The sequence below is a fragment of the Pezoporus wallicus genome, unplaced genomic scaffold (assembly GCF_028554395.1).
Source record: "Pezoporus wallicus isolate ANWC-B61680 ecotype Strahan unplaced genomic scaffold, APGP_CSIRO_Pwel_v1 contig_13766, whole genome shotgun sequence".
In the NCBI taxonomy this organism is placed as follows: domain Eukaryota; kingdom Metazoa; phylum Chordata; class Aves; order Psittaciformes; family Psittacidae; genus Pezoporus; species Pezoporus wallicus.
In genome coordinates, this window is record NW_026635291.1 from 1,007,825 (window position 1) to 1,027,865 (window position 20,041).

At 48.7% G+C, this 20,041-nt stretch overlaps 1 protein-coding gene across 8 annotated transcripts in view; it reads left to right on the plus strand.

Annotated features, from left to right (window-relative positions):
- PRDM16 (PR/SET domain 16) overlaps window positions 1-20,041 on the plus strand; it is a 270,501-nt gene that overhangs the window by 219,719 nt on the left and 30,741 nt on the right. For all 8 annotated transcript variants that reach the window (XM_057418033.1, XM_057418026.1, XM_057418009.1 and 5 more), the window contains 2 exons: window positions 9,465-9,599; window positions 15,105-15,207. In XM_057418033.1, the coding sequence (XP_057274016.1) occupies window positions 9,465-9,599; window positions 15,105-15,207 (238 nt within the window). The remainder of the gene's footprint in view (window positions 1-9,464; window positions 9,600-15,104; window positions 15,208-20,041) is intronic.

Sequence of the window (20,041 nt, forward strand, 5' to 3'; positions counted from 1 at the left end):
GAGGTCACATAGTTGTTTTTATTTATTAGAATGTGAGATCAACATCTATGGCCCCGCTTTGCTCTGAACCGGCAGCTCTCTTAGGAATATTGGCCTCCAACAAAGGCAGGGTTGTGCCAGGAGAAGGGGCTGGGGGGCATCCCCTGCGCCCGTCACCCCGCGCCTGGGCTGCCCCAGCTTGTTTCTTTTCTGACTCCTCAGTTTCAGGTGACAGGGACAGAGTCCGCAGTGAGATGCTTTGATTGAGCCCGATTTACCGTGGCTGTCGAACCTTAGAGCAGGGTGATGGGTGCCGGCCTGGGACGTGAAGCTCAGGTAGGTGATGGAACAGTTTGTATGCACCTGAGTGCTGTTCCCCAAGCGTTCTTTCCATCCCAAAGTGTTTTATATGGTCATTTACACAAAGACTCATCCTTATTGCTTTGAGAAGCAGTCAGGGACCCTGCTGTAGTCATCTCTTACCCTGGTCCACCAGTAATGGCTGGTGGAGCTTTGTCCTCTCTTGCCTTATCTCCTGAAGGTAGCGCTGGCACAGGGGGAACGGAATGCAGGGAGGTAGCAGTTTTGGACAGAGGAGGTTGATTCGTTAATCAAAGCAGAGAGAAGGAGCTGAAGCCGTAGGAAATCACCCCCAGAGGTGCAGCCAGCGCGTTATTGAGTCCATGCGCTTGCTTAGGCCGTTCTTTCTTTATGATGTGCTTTAGTGTAAAACATAAAGGACACATTTGGTACAAGTGTTTTCCTGAGATTTATTTTTGTCTAATCACTTAGGAAAGTTTTGGGACTTTAAAGGCCAGATTTGCCCATCAGCCCTAAGCCACATTTAGCTGCTTTAATCAAACCAGGTTTGTCTGTCAGGTTTTGTTCACACAGTGACAACATCAATAGAAATACATCTCTGCCAGTTGATAAAAGCAGGCAGCTCAGGGGAGAAAATACGTGTTGTAGCATCTTTGTAGGCCCTACTGTTGCCAATAAGAATTGCCCCAGTTAAAATGTATGTGGCTTATGTATGTGCAGGCTTAATTTGGTATGATTGGACTTACGTTCATCCTCACAGAACTCCTGGGGCTGCCAGACACAGCCAGGGATCATTCCTACCATGGAAGTATTAGGCTATTCAGCTGGTTTAGAGACTGTAGGATTAGGTCCCAATGAACTGCTTCAGCAGCATTGCAAGGCTTGTGTAGTTGTTTGACCTTTACTGTGTGGGTATTTGCAAGGGGAATGCAGGCAATATTGTTGGGTTTACTGCATATCCACTGGCATGCAAAAGTGCTGCTAAGAACGTGATGTGGTGCTTTCTACCTAGTGTTAAGTTCATGCTTTATATTATGGTTGAGAGGGATTTGTTAAGTCCTGGGTAGGATTTCTAACTTCAGAATAAGGGAAGAAGAAACCTGGCGCACAAAAAGTGTCTCCATCTGTTAATGAAGATGAATTTGGCTGCCCCCCCCCCCCCCCCCCCATCCGGCTTCAAATCAGCTCCTCTTAAACAGAGGAGAAGTCTTCTCTGGGTCCAAATGCAAAGTGTTGGCTTCAGTTGCTGGGCGCTGTCACTGGGGCTTCGGGCAGGTGTGTGTGGAAGGTAAGACGTTCTGCATGGAGGTTATCAGGATCCTTAACTCAAACCTGACTTGCTCAGGCACCGCAGGATCTCTGGTGTCAGAGCCGGTGTTGTTTTGAGACCGCTGTCAGAGAACCAGATGTGTAGGAATTGCCTAAGTAAAATAACCTGAGCAGAGGCATGGGTGTACGTCTCACTCCACGCTTGGCTGTGGCTGCCAGTCCAAGCAGTAACCACATCATCCCCTGAACCCTCTTTTGACCCAGAGATATCAGTATATCAGTATCAGATCCGAGCTGGAGATTTGGAAATGTTGTTTCAAAGGGCAGATTTATCATTAGAATCAGTTCCTTGGAATGTGTCATTTCATAAGTAGGTGAATTGGCTTGGGGGAAAGTTCATCTGGGGGCACTGGGGACTCTGCAGTTTACCCTTGTACTTCCTTCCAGCTAGGATTTCAGTCTGTGGTGCCAGACAAGATACTTGGGCAGCTTCAGCTGCAGAGGGCTCAGCTCACCAAGCTCTGGGAGGAGATACCTGAGCCGGTCCTGCACTGGTCGTGACTCTGAAAGGAGCAAGTTTTGCCTTGAAGAGCTCTGTGTGTTTAACTAAATGAACATGAGGTTTTGTGCAGGAGCAGCTCAGCAGGGTGGGAGCCTCGGGTGCTTCCTCGCCTCAGTTCTGCACCTTCTCTTGGTCATGTTTTCGGTAAATGGGAACTATAAAGAAGTCACACAGCTCAGCTTTATGAGAGGTGAGCAGTACATTGTTAGTACATCAAGAGAAACCTTCTCTTTGGCCTGGTGTGAGGTGCCTGCTTTGTTTTCAAAGCTCTTTAAACAGGGGGCTGCTGTTCCTGTTTATGATCAGCTGCATTGCACAGGAGGGAAACCCATAATATCCTTCCATTCTTTTTCTCAGTGCCAACCCAGTTCACAAGCTCATCTATTTCACACCTTCTAAAGAGCACGAGAATAGTCTGCAAAGCAGCTGCCCTACTCATTTCTGATAAGAAAGGTCACAGGGACAGGGCTTCCTCCTGTGATTGTGGCACCTTTTGGGGGTTTCCTGTGTAAATGCACCCAGGGTGCAGCTGTGCTCGGGGGGGGCGGCACTGCCACGCTTTGCTTTTGGGTTTATTTTGGGGTTTTTCGTCTTGAAAATCTCTGTTCTGAAAGTGTGAGGTCAGGGCTGAAGCTCCGGGTGACACTGATGCTGCACCCAGCTCTGGGGCAGCAACACAGGAGGGACATGGAGCTGTTGGAGTGAGTGCAGAGGAGGCCATGGAGATGCTGCGAGGGCTGGAGCAGCTCTGCTCTGGAGCCAGGCTGAGAGAGCTGGGCTGGGGCAGCCTGGAGAAGAGAAGGCTCCTGAAGGGGAGACCTGAGAGCAGCTCCAGTGCCTGAAGGGGCTGCAGGAAAGCTGGAGAGGGGCTTGGGACAAGGGATGTAGGGACAGGCCAAGGGGAATGGCTTTAACCTGCCCGAGGGGAGACTGAGATGAGCTCTTAGGCAGAAGCTCTTCCCTGTGAGGGTGCTGAGGAGCTGGCACAGGGTGCCCAGAGAAGCTGTGGCTGCCCCATCCCTGGCAGTGCTCAAGGCCAGGTTGGACACAGGGGCTTGCTCCAGTGGAAGGGGTCCCTTAAGAATAAACCTTCATGTCCTTTCCTGCTCTCAAGCCATTTAACGGCTCTGTCTTGTTGCATTGCTTACACCCTACCCTGCCAGTGATTTTGATTCCCTGACAGTTTGATTCGTGGTGCACTGATGTTTCAAAACGCAGCAGGATAACTCGGATACTGAGCTTTAGGAGTAATTCTTGTCTCAGTTTTAGGGGGTCAGCCACACAGGTTGGATCCATCAAATCTCCTGGACTTAATGATCTGGACATCAGTTACCTGCACCTCCCTGTCAGTTGAACTTGGGCCATGTATCCCCAAATCTAGTAATTAAACGGAAACTACGTGCTGTTTCAAGAACCTCATCTCTCTGAATTAATTCACCTTCCCCTGGGGCACCTGGATAATTGATGTTATAATTTGGTTCATATATTATTAATGAGCAAGTATGAGCTGAGAGCAAGGGGTTTGCAGGGAAGGGAGTGGGGCTGTCGGTGAGTCTGGATTCTTCCCAGGGAAGAGGCTCACAACAAGCTGTAAGACAATGTCATTTCATGTGAGTCTTCTCGTGGTGGATGCTTGCTGAGCTGTGCTGAGGCTGTGCAAGGCTGGTGTTTGTAACTGGTATTAGCAGCATGAATGGGCATTTGAAGGCTCTGCTACTTTTTTGGCCAGAGTGTGAAACGCAGCAAATGGTTTTGGCACTCGGTGCTTTCAGTAAATCACTCTGAAGAGGTCTGCATGTTAGTGGTGTTCCACAGCTCCACTCCCAAAACCTTATTAACATAAAGCTGTAGTAATAAAAGATGATTTAAGTCAAGCAGCAGTAACCTCTATCTGTAATGATGCAGAGGAACACCCAGAGCACACCTGAAGAAGCTGATCAGGATTCATTTCTAAGGTTGGCTGTGATTTCCTTACAGCAGTGGCACCTCTTGAGGGTGAAGAAGGGGAAGGAGCCAGTTTCTTTGGTTTCACTCTCACAGATGATTCTGTGTCTTGCCACTTCTAATGTTCAGTTCAGGACCTCAGGTTCCTTCATTGCTGGGTGCAGGGGAACCCCAAGGTCACGCAGTTACAAACATCAGAAACCAAGAAGGAAGCAGAAAGAATCCATTGGCATTTTTTGTCATTGCATGAACTTTAAGTCAACCACGGGATTTTGGACCAGAATTTGCCCAAGGGATCTGCCCTGTACTCAGTGCAGTGTCTGGACACTGTGGTGCCTGCATCAAGCTGCTTTGTAGAGCAGGAGATGCTTTCACAGAGATGATATCCATCAAGCTCTGTAAGTGATGTACTATATGATTATTGCTGCTCTTGGTTTCCTCTGCAAGACTTTGTATATGCAGCCAGGTCTGATGTCCATTCAGCTGGACTGAATCTGCTGTGCTTGCAAGACGCTGATGACACTGCAGTTCTGCAGCCCTGTCCTGATGCGGAGCCAACTGACACATAGGAAATGCCGGCTGGTTTGTGCTGGTACGTAAGAGGATCGCAGTTAATAATGGGCAGACCTTCAAAAGGCTCAGTTGGATTCAAATAGGCTCAAGAAACTGAAGAAGGGGAAGGAGCATGTGTGAGCCATCCAGACTCCTCTGCTTTGGAAAGGGAACAGGGCGTTTGGGGAGAGAGCAGCCCTGGTTCATGTGATTTCTTGTGTGCTTTAGATGTGGTGGAAAGAAGAATGAGAAGGTTGGTTTTTCATGCGAGGAGTCTGTCTCAGTAACAGCTTTCCCTGCAGCTTGCTCATGTTTTTCCTCCAGGTCCTTCATGAAACCAGATAATGCACGACTCCATGAAGATTTCTTTTCCTCTCCTCTGGGCTTTCCAAGTATTTGGCTACTCTGGGCTTTTGTCACAGAGCTGAAAATCTGGAAGTCTGCTTTACCCACGGGAGCACACGTGGATGGTGGGGATGCTCAGCAGGCAGTTGCAGATGAATTGAGTTCTCTGAGCCCTGAGAGCTCAGACCTGGAGTCCCCCACGCTGCACGTGCACGCACATCCTGTGAGCATGCACGAGTGTTTTGAAGACAAGGGCTTGAGCGGTGTGCTCAGGGTGATGGAGATGTCTGCTGCCCACTCCCAAGCTAGAGCACAGGCAGAGGCTTTCAGGGAGCAGCTCCTGTCATCGGGCACTTTGGGGATGGGGAGCTGCTCCGGGCTGTGCTGGAGGGCCTTCCTCTTGGACAACAAATCACTGTGTGCGACGGAGTAGTTTTCACTGAACCTACTTCAGAGCTCTTCCTGTGGCCCTGAGCTGGGGGCAGCAACAAGTTGGGTTTGGCTCAGCTGCTCTTCCCATCGGTTTTAAGTGCTATGACCTGTTTTTATCTGACACGTTTCTCATTAACTCTTTGTCAAAGCACCAGGAAGCCTGCTTAATTGCAGGCAGAGTGCTGAATTTATGAGTTCATCTAGGCTTCATGTCTACACATTGACAGAGGTGTTTCTCGGGATGAAGTCTTTTTCTCTTCATTTTGCGGCAAGAATGGACTTTCTGTTTCAGTTCCTTCTGAAAGTCATAAATTGCAGCAGTCCCTCCCTTCCCTTTATTTAAAAGAAACACAACAAAACTTCATGGCAACAGTTTATTGCTCTAAATCAGCTTGTGGGTCATTAAAGCAAAAAGTGGGGAGGGGGAAGGGAAAAATCTCCCTCTAACTCCTGCCAAATAAAATGCGAACATCAGCCAAACTGTCAGAGGCAGATCCTGCAACTATGGGATGAGAAGGTTTATTACACTTTCGGCTTCTGGGGAGGGATGTTATAGCAACAGGACACTGGGTCACTGATGGCAAACTCATGGTTGCTCCGTTTCTTCATGCACACTAGGAATCCATTAAGCTAACTGACGACAGATCCCTCGGCATTCCAGTCCTACGGCACACCTCTGTGGAGGCCAAATGTTGGACGCTGCCCATTAAAACGTGAAAGAAACAACCCAACAGAGAGCCCACAAATTAGAGGAGCAGGAAACCTCAAATGATGTGCAAAAAAAATTGTAAACGGGCAGGAGAATTTTTCCATAACTTTTGCTTCATAACTCAGCATTTCTGATGTTAATAAATCATGAAACAGAGCCTTTGTGAGATCAATGAGCCTTTTGGATCCCGAGCCTGCCTGCTGCTGAGCAGACAGCAGATGAAGCTGCAAAGTGAGTCCTGGAACATGACAGCGATTTCCTTTTGGCTGGGTAGAGATGAGTCTGAGCCGCAGCCACAGGCAGCGTTCAGGGCTTTGGTCCAAGCCGTGTGTCTGCTGTGGCCAGTTCAAAGCCCCGTAACCCGAAGGAGCTTGGAGGTGTGTTTGTTTTAACCAGGTAGAGTGAAGAGGAGGAGGATGGGGAGCTTGGAGTAGGGAAAAGATGGGATTATGTGGAGAGAGAGCGGCGCCTCGGCAAGGCAAAGTCATCGCTGGAACTGGCAGGGAAGAGGAGAGTATTTGGATGAGCTGTTGGATTTGAAGGCAAAAGTGATGGGAGGTGCCTTGGGGTAATAAATACAAGTATATCCTGGAGTCACCATCGGCAGCAGAGGGAAAAAAAAGATGAACATTGGGTTTTGGCCTATTCAATGGAAAAAAAAGCACAGAAATCCGTGCTTGGGCGGGTGGGATAAAATGAAAGGCTGATCAGAGGGAGAGGAGGCGAAGGAAGTGCTCCCACAATCATTAACTTTATGGGAATGCCCGCAGGCTGCAATCCAGATGAAAGCTTGCTTTTCCAGCCCGCCTGCAAGTGCACATGTCTGCCCAGACCAAATGGAGTTTAACTTGGGGAAGGGAGGCAAAGTGTGTCTTGCACCAAGCCATCGGTCATCGTCAGAGCATCAGTTGTCTCTCAGTGATGGTCATGTCTAAGCATTAAAAAGGGGCGCATTTGCATCCCAAAAGCGAGCCTTCAGACAGAAAATCTCTTCAAGTCTTTTTGACTTGAAAAGAGTTGGTTTGAAGAATTTCAGCAGAGGAAATGTCTGATTCCCTTCTGGTCTGAACTGGAAGAAGATGTGGTGTGCTTCTGCGGAGTGTTTTAAGGTGGGAGAAGAGGGACTTTGGCTGTTACTCTGCGTGTGCAGGTCTGACGAAGGCAGCAGTACATACTGCAGGTGGTAGTTCATAATTACTATTGGATTTCTCAGGGTTTTCTAAACTGTGACATAACCTTCATACAGAGCATCAGAAAAGAGTGTGAGGGTGTGAACTCGGTGTGTAGCTGGAGGTGTCAGCACAGGGAGCTGGGCTGGCTCAGCACTGGTCCTGCAGCACGTCGGATGCTCAGCATTACACAGACCATATCTCACCATGTCCAGTTTGACACTGTGTTAGACAAACACTGAAGCATCCCAGTGAGTTAAGATTTAAGGTGTTTTCCAGCCATGGAGTTATCACCTGTGTGCCTGTGTTCAGCTGCAGGGGAAAGGCGCACACTGTGTGTTTGCAAATCCTGATATTTGAATGCAATGATAGTCCTTTAAAGGCAGGGTTCGTAAGACACAGCCTGTGTTCTTGTAGGTAATGCTTTGCTTTTGTTTTTGTACCAGTGATAAGTTGCAAGTATCCAACGAATTTCTTCATGGGGGAACAGTTGGACTTGATGATCTTAAAGGTCTTTTCCAACCTGGTTGCTTCTATGATTCTATGAATATCTGACTGCCAGGAACTGAACAGCTAGTAGTTTAACCTGCACTTACCTTCGTTTTCTCCGGATCGTTGGCGCATAGGAAAGATGCTATTATTAATCAGGCAGATAATGTTTCTTGGAAATCAGAAAGCTAGATAAACCTACACTTAGAAGGGTTTACAACAAGCAAAAGCCATTCTGCTAATCATCTGTCCACATCATTCCATCCTGATGTGTTGATCTTTGCTCATTCCTGATGAGTGTTTCTTAATCAGAGCTAGTGAGTGAGTGAAGGTGCCACACAGGAATACAGTGAAGGTCAGAGGATGGTCTTTGGTGTGTGTAAAAGGCAGCGCACCTCAAATGTAGAGTTGGGGATGAGTTTCTGCTTCTGGTGCAGCAGAATCCCAGGTCTCTGCTCTGTAGTGTGGGAGGGGTGGGAATGCAAAGGAAGGGATGGCACTCAAGGGACACACCTACGAGGCTGAGAACTTGGTCCTCTTTGTCTTGACTCCCTCTTCAGCAGCTTAATTACAGCTTTCAGCCCATTGCAACTGCCAAGGGAAAATGTGTTAGCAAAAATCCTAGGAAATTCCCTAGTTAAGAATAATGCCTTTTACTAATGCATGGAATGGGGTAGGAGAACTCGCATCATTGCTTCACTGTGTCCAGCTGGAAAGTGATAACTTGCTGCTGTTTAACAGCTGTGATGCTCTGTCCACTCTCTTCTCCCTCTGTAACATTTATTATGTTTTCCAGCTGTTCCAGTTTCCTTATTGATCAGGAGCAGCGATACATGAAGCTCCACTCAGGGATGCTGCTGGGCCTTGGTTCCTGATGCCTTGTTCTATTTCTGGGTGTCTGTGTGAAAAACAGGGGTTTAGGTTCTCAGGGTTTCATACAACCTCTTTCTTTCTCATTTTGACCTGTCAGGTTTCACACCCCTGCTCGGGTTTTACAGCTCCGCACAGATAAAACCACAGATTTTCAGGTGATTTATAGCTAGGACGGGACCTCCTTCTCAAGTGGGGAGCCTGGTGCAGGGCCCTGTAAAGCTCTGGGTGAAATCGAGCTGAATTCTGGCTTTGCCCTGAGCTATCTGAGTGTCTTCAACCAAACCATTCTAGACTGTGACAGCAGGTGTCTGTAAGATACGGCTGTGAAATGAAATGGACTGTTTGTGTCGTCCTGGGGTTTGCTGTCTTATGTTCCCGGGGTGACTTAGTTTCACTGATTGCTGCTGTTTAAATCACTGGGACTGGGAGGTCACCGGGCTGCTGCTTATTCAGACCATTCAAACTAGATGCTATTTGCCCAAACTGCTTGGCTTGGACAAGTTACACACTCGATGACTTGAGCTGGTGTAGGCACCAGACGGGAGTGGTTGTGTCTGAAACAGCTGTAACCCTGAGCCTGTTCCTCATGGACAATTCTGGTGTATTTCCTTGGAGGTTCTGCTAACCAGGAGCTTTGGGTTATGACTAAGAGCTGATTTGAGCCTGGTCACGTGTCTCTATTGGTGATATATCATCCAGCTCTCCTTTCTATTTCCTGTTTGGAAACCTACACTGCAAATAATTCTCCTTTGATTCCTCTGCCTGTAGCTGTCACTTGCTGTCAGATGTCCCATGTGGCTCTTCTCCTGTTCCCCTGCAGATTGCCGATGACCTGGGCAATGAGAAGTTCTGTGTTGATGCTAGCCCGAGTGGAGCTGGGAACTGGCTGAAGTACATCCGCGGGGCCTGCTCCTGTGAGGAGCAGAATCTGGCCGTGTGTCACCTCAACGACCAGGTATGACGATCGAGCCATGGTTGTTCTGGAATCTCCTGTTCATCCTGAGTTGTCTCTCACACCACTGCTGCACAAGACCAAGTCTCACCGCCTTCTCTCCTGGTGTTAGTTGGTGGTTCCTTCTGGTATTGAAATTGAGAATAATTCTTCTGGATTAGTGAAGCTTCAAAGGACAAAGGTGGCTGTGAGGGTATTTGGTTGTCATGAAAACTAAGAGAGTAAGATGTAAATATAGATAGAAATATGTCAAACAGTCCATAAACATGGGTGTCTGAGAGCTGATGTGTGCTTTCATCAAACTCAGTGGATTCACAAGTAGCCAAGGTGCCTTTTGGATACAGCCCCTTGTATCCAAACTCTTAGACACTCCAAATAAAGTGTCTAGATTGCAAACCTGAGTTCTTCATCCTGGTTCTAAGAAACACTGGACAGTGAATGTTGAAGGGAAAGCGGTGGATGTTTTCAGAGCCACTGCTATTAGACCTGGTTGGAGGGTACGAAATGTTTTACTCTTCTTTACTTTTTATTTAGCTGATAACAGTCAAGTTCCATACTAATAGAAAGGGATTAGGGGTGTTACAGATCATCTTCCTGCAGGTACCTCCGGGTGTGAGCAGTTTGTTCTTCACTGCAGTCCAGGGCATTGAGCTGAGTCTCTCACAGACGTGCATGTTCCTGGCCAGGGCTCGTTTGTGCTTTAGGAATGAATCCCCTCGTTTTCCCTGTGGGATATATTTAGAAAATGGAATTTGTGTTGACTTGAGACTTTTCTTTCTTGTGCACAAACCCCAGGTACGGTTTGTGCAAGGGGAGGTTCTGCAGGGTGCTGCTGTGCTGAGCATCCTAGAGATGCGCGAGGCAGCTCTCGGAAGGTTTTAGCTTGATTTCGTTTCACGTTGCTTTCAAGGGTACCTTTTTCCTTTCCAAAACATGAACTCAAAATCCAGGGGGAGGCTTTACGCTTCCTGCTGAGTGGGCATGCAGGGATTTGGGGGTTGTTTGTAAGTATCTAAAGAACAGCTTCTGCAATGAAAGATCATCCATGAAATAAGGAATCGGAGTTAAGAGAAGAGCCAGGAGAAGCTTTTAATCAAAACCATTTGCTTTTCAGGAAAAAAATAACATTTTTACATGGGGAGATGGCCCTTTGTGCCCCCCTGGACCACATTCTGTTCTCCTTTACACTCCTGTAAGTTGGGAACATTCCTAGGAATGTCCAGGGAATTTCCCTGCATTTTTAGTAAAGTCGCTGACAGCAGAATCTGGACCTCTGAGTGGTTTTGATTTTTTTGTTCCAATTTACAGGTTAAACCACATTTAGAGAGCGATGAGCTGAGACATTTCAGTAACTGCTTCTCAGTTGTGAAAGCAGTTTTCAAATGTTAACTAACAGGAACCACCGTTCTTTATATCTGCTCTTGCTCGATAGGTATTTGAAAAGAGTAAAAGATCCCTGACTGACTGAGATACTTGTGTTTCTAAAGGGGGACTGGGAATGAGTGCTAGGAGAATGCTGGGGTTCACTAACTGCAGCTGGAAGTGATTCATGACTTTGGTTTTATTTTCTTGTGTTGCTGCTGCTGCCTTCATGGGGCGACTGCTGCAGCAGTTCGGTTGTTCTTACTCAGGAGGCTGTAATAGTAAACAGGGTCTATGTAATAAGTGCAGTACCATTGGGGTTCAGGAGGATGCTGCTGCTTTTCTGTGTCATATAGTGGAAAAAAGAAGGGTTAGCGCAGGGGCTGCAGTGATGGGAAAATCGGGCTGATGTTTAATAAGCCAAGCTTGTATCTGTGTGTGTAATGAAGGTAGTTTGTAAGTGTTTTATGCTTATAAATACATAAATATTGGGTGACTGCTCAGGATTCCTACGTATGCAATACAATGCCTTAAGAAGAGGAAATCAAAAGCAATGTGGCTTAGTTGAAACAAAGGGAAGGCGATTCCAAAGGAGGGAAAAAACAGCTGAACAAAAGCAGAATGTGCAGCCCCATCCCAGGGCCACGCGAGGCCAAACTTGTCCCTGTTGTGTCCTCTGCATCAGCAGTGAGCACAGATCTCTGTGTGTCAGTGCCGGGGTGCTGCTGGAGTTCACTGTTCGCAGGATGAGATCGTAAAGCAACTGCTCTTGAGCTCATTGGGGTTGTCCGTGTGTCCCTCCATCCTGCTGCACTTGGTGGGGCTGTGTTTTGATCTCAGGACACGCTGCAGTTGTTTGCTCCGGTCGCTAATGCTCTTTATTCCCGCAAGTACAAACGTGGTGCCGCAGGGAAGCGGAGATAAATGGGAGACGTAACTCAGGCGGCAGGTAAACAGAGCTGGTTCTGATGAAGGATGCCTAAATAATGAGGTAATGCCGGGCTCCCACCGCACTTGTTTCATCTCCGTCTCCTGCCCTCACCCTGCAGACACCCCACAGCCCCCAGCTTCTGCTCAGGGATGTGCAGCTTCGGTTCGGCTGCGAGCGCAGCCTCGGCGTGGTGCCATGAGCCGCGGCTCTGTGCTAGCCCTGCTGCTGTAATCGCACCCGCCGCTTGCTGAGCGCTGCAAACTGTTGCAGCCACAGCCAGGATGCTGCTGCACCAGTTTGCATCCACAGGCACGGCACAAATCCCGGTATCGAGCCCCGATGGGAAGAGGATTCCTCTGGGTATTTTTACTTTCCATTTTCCCTTCTTTCTTAGCACCGCGTGCCCAGAATAACTTGATAAAAACCAAGCAGTGTGCTATTTCCAGTCGCTTGGGAGGGCACTGCCCAAACCCCACTTGGATTTTTAACTCTTTTGTGTTAAATAAACACAACTAATATTAGGAAAGGTGCCCCTTTTGTTGTGACAAATAAGACGTGATGTTTTTGTATGAGCATCAGTGGTTTGTGCATGTAAATGTTCTGATGGAGTAGGAAATGTGATGGGTTTTGGTGCACAACAAATAACAAAAGGCAAAGGAAATGCGGCAGCACTTGTAACGAGTTCAGACCATCCGTAGCACGATGGCAAGATGAAGTTAATTATTATAATGAAATGTTTGATGAAATTAATGTGACTCCAGCAGAACCCAACTTTTCCCTAATGATTAACGAGGCTTGCTCCGTGTTTCTGGAAGGGCTGTAACAGACACGGGCTCCTGCACAAGGAGCTACTTTGTTCTGGGAGGCGGAGGGGCTCGCCGTGGCTCATGCTTACAATCCTGGAGGATTTTTTTCCAGTGTAGAAGTTGAGAATGGATCGAGGAGCTGGGTGAACCTCTCAGACCATGGCTGTGCTCTGCTGGCCTGGGTGGGGGTCACCACCTGAACGAGAAGTGTCTGTTAGTGCCTATTGTGAGCTCTTTTTACTCCTTGCTAGCTGCAAGTGTTGGCACAGGGCGAGTTGTTTTTCCGAGTCGAGCCCCAAACTCTGTGCTCATTCCTGGTCTGTCTTTTGGTTTTGGTTTTGGTTTGCCGTTCAACTCGGTGTGATTTGGTCCTGGGAAGACCTTTTCTTGTTGAACATGCAGGCGGGAAGGAGAGTTGAAGTGCAAATGAAAAGAATAATGGGAAAAGGGAGAGGTTTGTGCCACTTGGATAGTTCGCAGCGAACTGATGGATCCGATCCATGTCTCACAGAGAAGTGTGGTCTCGGAGCTATGTTCACCTCCTCACATCTGTGCTTGAGCATGGATCTGCCTGTCAGTTCTGTATGGGACTGCTCAGCTGAGCATCTCGATGTGCTGTACAGTGAGAAATCCTTCCGTGCTCAGCTCCTTCAGCTGCCCGAGCCCGCGTTCCCTGGTTGTACACCTCCAGGATGGCATGCGGGCGTCTGTTCAATGGGAGGATTGGTTACAGACCAGTACAAAACAGTGCTGACAGTTCTGACCAGGGTTGTGCGAGGGCAGGGATGGGCTGGGGGAGTTAAAGTCACAAGCAGTGATTTAATTACTCAACTTAAGCATTCGGCCTCTGCCGCGCTTCCAGACTGCATCAGGGACTTCCCGGCCTCTCCTGGGGGTCGGTTTGTGGAGCAGAGCTCGCGTGTCAGCGGCCGTGCAGGTGAAGCGGCGGGGAGCGGAGAACAGAACCGGGAGAGCCCGTGCGGAGCTCGCCTTCCCCGCGGACCGTGCTGAAAAGTAGGGGCCGGGGGACCGGCGTTGGTGCCGACTGTCGCGATATCGGCCCCGTCGGCGGGCGGAGCCTGCCCCCTGCTGGGGCGGGCGGGGGCCGCGCCGGGCTGGGCTCGGTGTGCGGGTCCCGGCTCCCGCCGCGGGCAGCGGTTCCCCGGGCGGCGGCGGCGGCGAGCGCGGCTGGGTCTGTACCGGGGCGGGAGGAGGAGGGAGCGCGGGGAGCGGCGGCCGTCACCGCCGCGTCGGGGCGGGCGGCAGCGCGGGGCCGCGGGCGGGCGGCGGAGCTGCGGGGAAGCGAGCGGGGCCGGGGGGGCACCTGCTGCTGGCCGGGCCGGGTCCGCGGGACGCGGGGAGGGAGCGGGCATCGCGGCCGCACCGAGGGGCTCAGTGTCCCTGTTCCCGGTAGAGGCGGACTGGAGGAGACGGAGCGATGGGTGACGGAGGGGCAAGCCGCGGCTGATGTCCTGCGAAGGGGTTTCAGGCGCCGCTATTAAAACTTGGCTGTGGGTAACCATCACCAGCAGTGCTGTTGGTAGAAGAGGACGGGGTCCAGCGTGCTCCCCAGATTAGGAAACACACGGAATGCGCTGAGTCCCTTGGATTTCACGGAGCTCTGATCCTCCTCTTTGCCAGTCTCCCAAACTCCCATCCTGCTCCCGACTTCCTTCAGCTGCTGTTCGTTGCAGCGTTGGGTGAAGGGGATTTCCTTCTCCTTGTAATACTTTTTAAGTGATGCATCCTTGGGGTTTGAGGGTTCTTGCTGGTTCAGGAAGCCTCTGTGAGCCCAAGTGTCCTTTAAGCCCTGTCCTGCCCATATTAAAGAGCCAGTGCATGTTTCCCATTCTTGGTTTTACGTCATGTAACAAGGCAGGTATGGCCAGGAGCAGTGTGGAGCTTCGTACCTTCCAGAAGGCCCAGGTTCTGTGGTCAGATGGAGCTCTGAATGGGGTAACTGCTCACCTGGAGCAGCTCAGGACTTGGCTTTAGGGCTCAGACCCTCAGGCTCTAAGTGAGAGTAACCTACAACATAATTCTGTGGAGATACACTAATTCAGGTCTCTAATCATCAGGCCAGAGAAGCATCAATTCCATCTGTTTAATCTTCCCTCTAACAAATACATGGAGCTTACAGGAGGTAGGGAAAACAATGGGAAGATGTTGTGTGATTTGAAGGAGGGAGGCTGTTACCCTAAATACAACATTACTGTCCAAGCTGCATGAACCACTGACACACGGAGAGTGGGATAAAGGCAGAGGAAAAGAGCTCTGAGTAGCAGTTACCACAGAACTCAAGTGAGAGCCTCCCCAGTCAGCTGGGATGATTTGAGTTATGGGTTAAAATGTGAAATGCAAGTCTTTGCACATTTAACGTGTCTCTCAATTTCTGTTTCTGATTCCCAGATCTATTATAAAGTTATTAAAGAAATTGAGCCAGGAGAAGAGCTCTTGGTGTATTTGAAGGAAGGTGGTTATTCACTTGGGAACATGGCGCCCAGCATGGAAGGTAAGGCCTCCTTTTGCCAGACAGGACTTTCTGCACCTCTCACCAGCACACCTGGAATGTTGGGATCCTCACTCGGTGCTGAACTGGGACAAAGCCCCGCTCCAGGACCTGCCCTTCCTGTCACTGTTAATGTGTTGTGCTCAATTTCACTCTCAGTCAAAGACAGCCAGTTCTGTCAACCTCGAGGCATGCAACAGATTAATTTGCTGCTTCTCTTTGTGGAACACTGTGATTTGGAATATGACTGGAGGTGCCTTTTGAATCCCCAGTGTCCCCATATTTCTTTGGGTGTAATGAAAATGGTTCAAACCATCCCAAGGCTTACGGAATGCTGGTCTCTGGTGCTTCAGATTACGTGGAAAAGGAGGATCTGGGCAGAGGATTGAAGACTCATTGCTAGAGAATTATTATTGCTATAATACAGACACCTCTGAAACCCTGAAAGTGAGTGCTTTTCTCAACAATGTAGAAGGAACAGGACTTCTCTCAAATGAAGAGATGATGAGGGTGTATGACTTGTCTTCCATTCATTCCTCAACTGCAGAGCCTGTTGCAGGCTTCACATTATTATTTATGACTAATTTCTATCCACATGTTCTCTACCAGCTGTTTTTAAACCATGAGTTGGAAACACTGTTCTACGTAATGAATCACTGCAATTTCACTCGTCTCACCTGGGCATCCTGCAGTACATCTGTGTTCCTTCACCTCTATCTCTGCATAATTTTCAGATTCACATTTGTGGTGGAACTCTTTAAGGGTGTAAGCTATTAGCTGCGATATTCCTGCAGAGGTGGGTGGTTTGAGGGTTGGTGCTGCTGAAAGCTCTGTTGCTGAAGGTCCAGGGCTGAAGTGATGTCAAGTTTGGGATTCTTTTTTTAGCCTTCTTCCCCCCGAAGTTAATCATTTTCTTGAGACCAACACACAGAGATGAGTAATTTCTGTTTCCAGTGAGGGAGTAGCAGGGACCTTTGCTTTGATATCAGGGAGAAACCAGCAGGAAAACCCACCACTGTTTTGCATTTCAGTTTCTAATAAGCTTTTATTTGAAAGAGCAGAAAGTGCTCCTTGTTTTCCACCTTTGTCCCTGTGTAACATCTATCTGTGTCTTCCTGGCAGTGCCTAGTGCTTTTGCTGCATAATTGCTTTCAAATCTAATAGGCCAACATTAAATATTTGACTTCTTACCACTTTCTGCTTTGAGCCTGTGCTATCTCCCCGCTGCCTCCCTCGCACCCCCATCTCCAGCCTGAATTAACACGAAAGAAAATGCAAAATTGCTCAGCACAAAGATAATTATCATAAAAATCTTTTCTCCAAACCCCAGCCAAACACAGCAGACCCCTTATCACTGCAGGAATTTTGAGTAGGGCACTTGAACTCCTTTGAGATTCAAGTCTGGTAGATTAGCATGTAGATGCCACATAATTGTGTTCCCCTTGGTTTCTCTGAAAGCTATTAGGCACTGATTTATTTTTCTGCTACATTCCTGCTTTGTCCTGAGTGTTACTGATGGAACTCCAGATAGGCACATAGAACTGGGGATCTGACAAACAAGACGTGGGGAGCAGGCAGCAATTTTTGTATAACTGGATTTTCCTTTTCTTTGTATCCCCTTCTCCCTGTAAGGTACCGGAGTCGGAACCTGCTTTTGAAGGGCACTGTTGTTGTTTGCGGTGCTTAAGGAAAGAAGGGAACTTCAATGAGAACTTCTTTTGAAGGGCAGTATTTTTATTTTTGGTGCTTAAAGAAGGAAAAAAAAGCCCTCAGTAAACCTGAGCTCTACAAACTGTGTCTGATGCAGGGGCACACAGTCCGTTCCAGGACTCCTTCGCCGAGTCCTGGGCCTCCTTCCTTCCTTAGGTTTTGTTTTTGCAGGGTGATGGTCTGGCCCTTAGTGTGCAGGTCAGTTCCGTTCCCTGCAGCACTGTTTATTGAGGTCTGATCTCCACTATTCTAAAGTTCAGAAGTGGGAATGCCAGGGGAAGGGGTGTTGGACATTGATGTGATATAATCAGCCGCTCTACCAGCCAGTCAGTTCTTCCTCTGCTTAACCTGAGCACCAAAATAGCGTTTGCAACATGAATGACATGTGGCTACAAGGCTTTTAATGGTATTTTTGCCTGTTCTCTAATTCTTCTCAGTAAAAATTTCTTTTTCCAAGCCCAAATATTCTGAAACACGTAAATTTCTTTCCCTATAATCCATCTTCTCCATCTATGAAGAAGCTGTTGTTTTGGGGGATGGAAGAGGAACGTTGTTGGTGCTCAAGCCTGCACAGAATACACAGGGTTTCTCAGTTTAGTGATATGCAAGAGCTGTAAGATGTGTGTGGCTCTGAAAGCAGGCAAGTGCAAAACGCTGTGACAGTTATTACTGAGGCTGTCAGTGTATTTGTCTGCTCTAATCTGATAGAAAGGACAAAAATACATTATTCTCGTTGGTAACAACAGGTTGTATGCTCTGGGAGGGGATGCTTGTGAGTCCATCTGCAGCCAGGTGTGCAGTAAATTATGCTCAGTGGCTGCTTTTCCAAACTCAAAGTGGATTTGTGGTTTCTAGAGGATAGTTTGGGCCAAGCAAGATCCAGTTAATCCTGTAGATCTCAGACTGCAGTGGGAAGTGTTGAGTGCAGATCTGCAGGAGGTATCGGGATGTGTTTTCTGGGGAGTCAAACAAAAACAAGGAAAAAAAGCCCTGTTTCCTCCATTCCAGGTTTTCAGGTCTGAGGAATTGCCAGCTGGAGCTGGAGACATGCTGGGAGTTTCATAGGAGCTTCTCAGGAAGGACTTCCCAGGCTGGGGGGCTTTTGGTTGCCTCTACAGAGAAGCTTCTTGTGTCGAGGCATCGCTGTGTTAGGAAGGAGCAAAGAGGGGAAACAGTCAGCTCGTGGGTGAATTCTGAGGCAGGCAGACCCCGCGCCAGGGCAGCTCCACGTTAGCTGGAGTCAGCGAGGGATTTATCCTGTTCCTCCACAGTTCAGTGGCTGCATGAGTCAGATGAACTTCTGTCCCATGTACCAAAAGTGGGGTCATGGCTGTTGCTGCCAGTGACTGTGAGGGCAGCCTGACGTCTGAGGCTCTGAAACCCCAGCGCTGTAGCAGAGAAGCACTTGTTCTGGAGCTGATGTGCTTCACTGATGATGAGTGATGCAGGAGGAGATCGCTGCCTCAGCCCATGCGGTGCATGTGCTCCAACACTTGATGCCGTCAGGCTTCTCTCTTCTTACCCTAAATATGGATGTATGGAGAGAAAAGAGGTGCCTAAATACACCGAAACCCAGCCCTCACCCCTCCCGTGCTGCTCTCACGCTGGGAATGATTTGGGTTCATAAACACATGTAGATGAAATGTTACATTCTGCCAGGTAACTGCTGTTACAAGTCAAATGCAGTAACAAGACATACCATGATACTGCACATCCTTTTTCTTCTTTTTCCTCATTAAAAAGTAATTTGGATTATTTTAATGATAGGTTATACACAGTCTCTCGATGCCGCTGGGTGGTTCTTTATATCTTGATTTCCAGGTTTCCTGCCCCAGGGACATAAAACACATGAGATGCATACTGGTGTACTGCTCTACAAAGTGCTAGTAAACAGAGTTTCTCTAAGGTGTAGAGCAGAGCGTGACCCATTTCATTGTGAGGCTGCTGATAGCAATTTCAGAGTATATGATCTGTCAAAACGTCTTGAAATGGGTAAGATGTGGGTATTTTCTTCCCTTAGTTCTTGTTTTTTAGTCAAGATCCCTTCCCACCCCTACAGGAAAATGTGGACCTGATGGAGTTTATTCCTTTTACATCCCTCTCTTCTGCAGGTCAGGAAATCCCGAAGCACCTCTGTATTCATTCCATGTGTAAATGGGGTGCAGTGGCAGCAGACACGCTGCTTGGATGAAGAGCCAGGCTCTGCTGCTTGGGTCGTGGTGCTCTTTTCTCCTTCAGCTGTGTGTGACTGCTCCCAGCTCGTGGGCATGTCGCTACTTCCCGTGTAGGTGTGGACCACTTTGGGTTTCATCTGCCTACGTAGCCCCGCTGTGGCAGCTGGAGGGATCTGGTCTGAGTCACCGCAGCAGCACGTTGCAGGCTCCCTGGCGTGCAGGGGCACGGGGTGAAAACCACAGGGTCTGAGCAGGCTGTGTCGAGAGAAGCAGCAAAGGGAAAGCAGTGCCCACGTGCAGGTGGGAAGCGCCTGTCTGCGGGTGATGCTGCCTTGTGCTGTGGCAGCCTTTTAACAGAATTAACCCTGATTTATATAAAACACAATTTCAGGCCTTAAAGCACAGCGGGAGTGGTTGTGATTGTGCAGAACTGGGCAAACCAAGGGTTCCCTGAAAGGTTGTCTGCTCTGAAAACGGCTCCAGGCAGAGATCGGCCCCATCACCCCCTTGCCCGCAGAGCAGCAGGGATGGATCAGATCCATCACAGCGCTGGCTTTTGGCTGCATCCCTGAGAATCTTTCCACTCTTCCCTTGAGCTCATGCATTTTGCCACAAGCTTTTCTTTCGGAAGTCATCAGGAAAAGGGAGCAACACTTGGTACGAAGGAAGCAGAGCCCGGGGTGCAGAGGAAGAGGGTGAGGAGGGCAGGGCACTGCGGCAGGTCGCTGGGAAGCTGCTGTTCCAGGCTGGAGGAACCCGGAGTTATCCCCACTCCCTCGCAGAGATTGTTCTCCTGGAAAATTTACAGCTCCGAGCCGCTTGTTTGGCTTGGCACTGTGGTCAGGATGCTGCCTTGTAAACTTAATAATAGCTGCCCTCTTTTTAATTTGTTTGACCTTGACTGCAGTAATTTATTATGTGCATTACATCTTTCTCTTTTTTTTTTTTAAGAC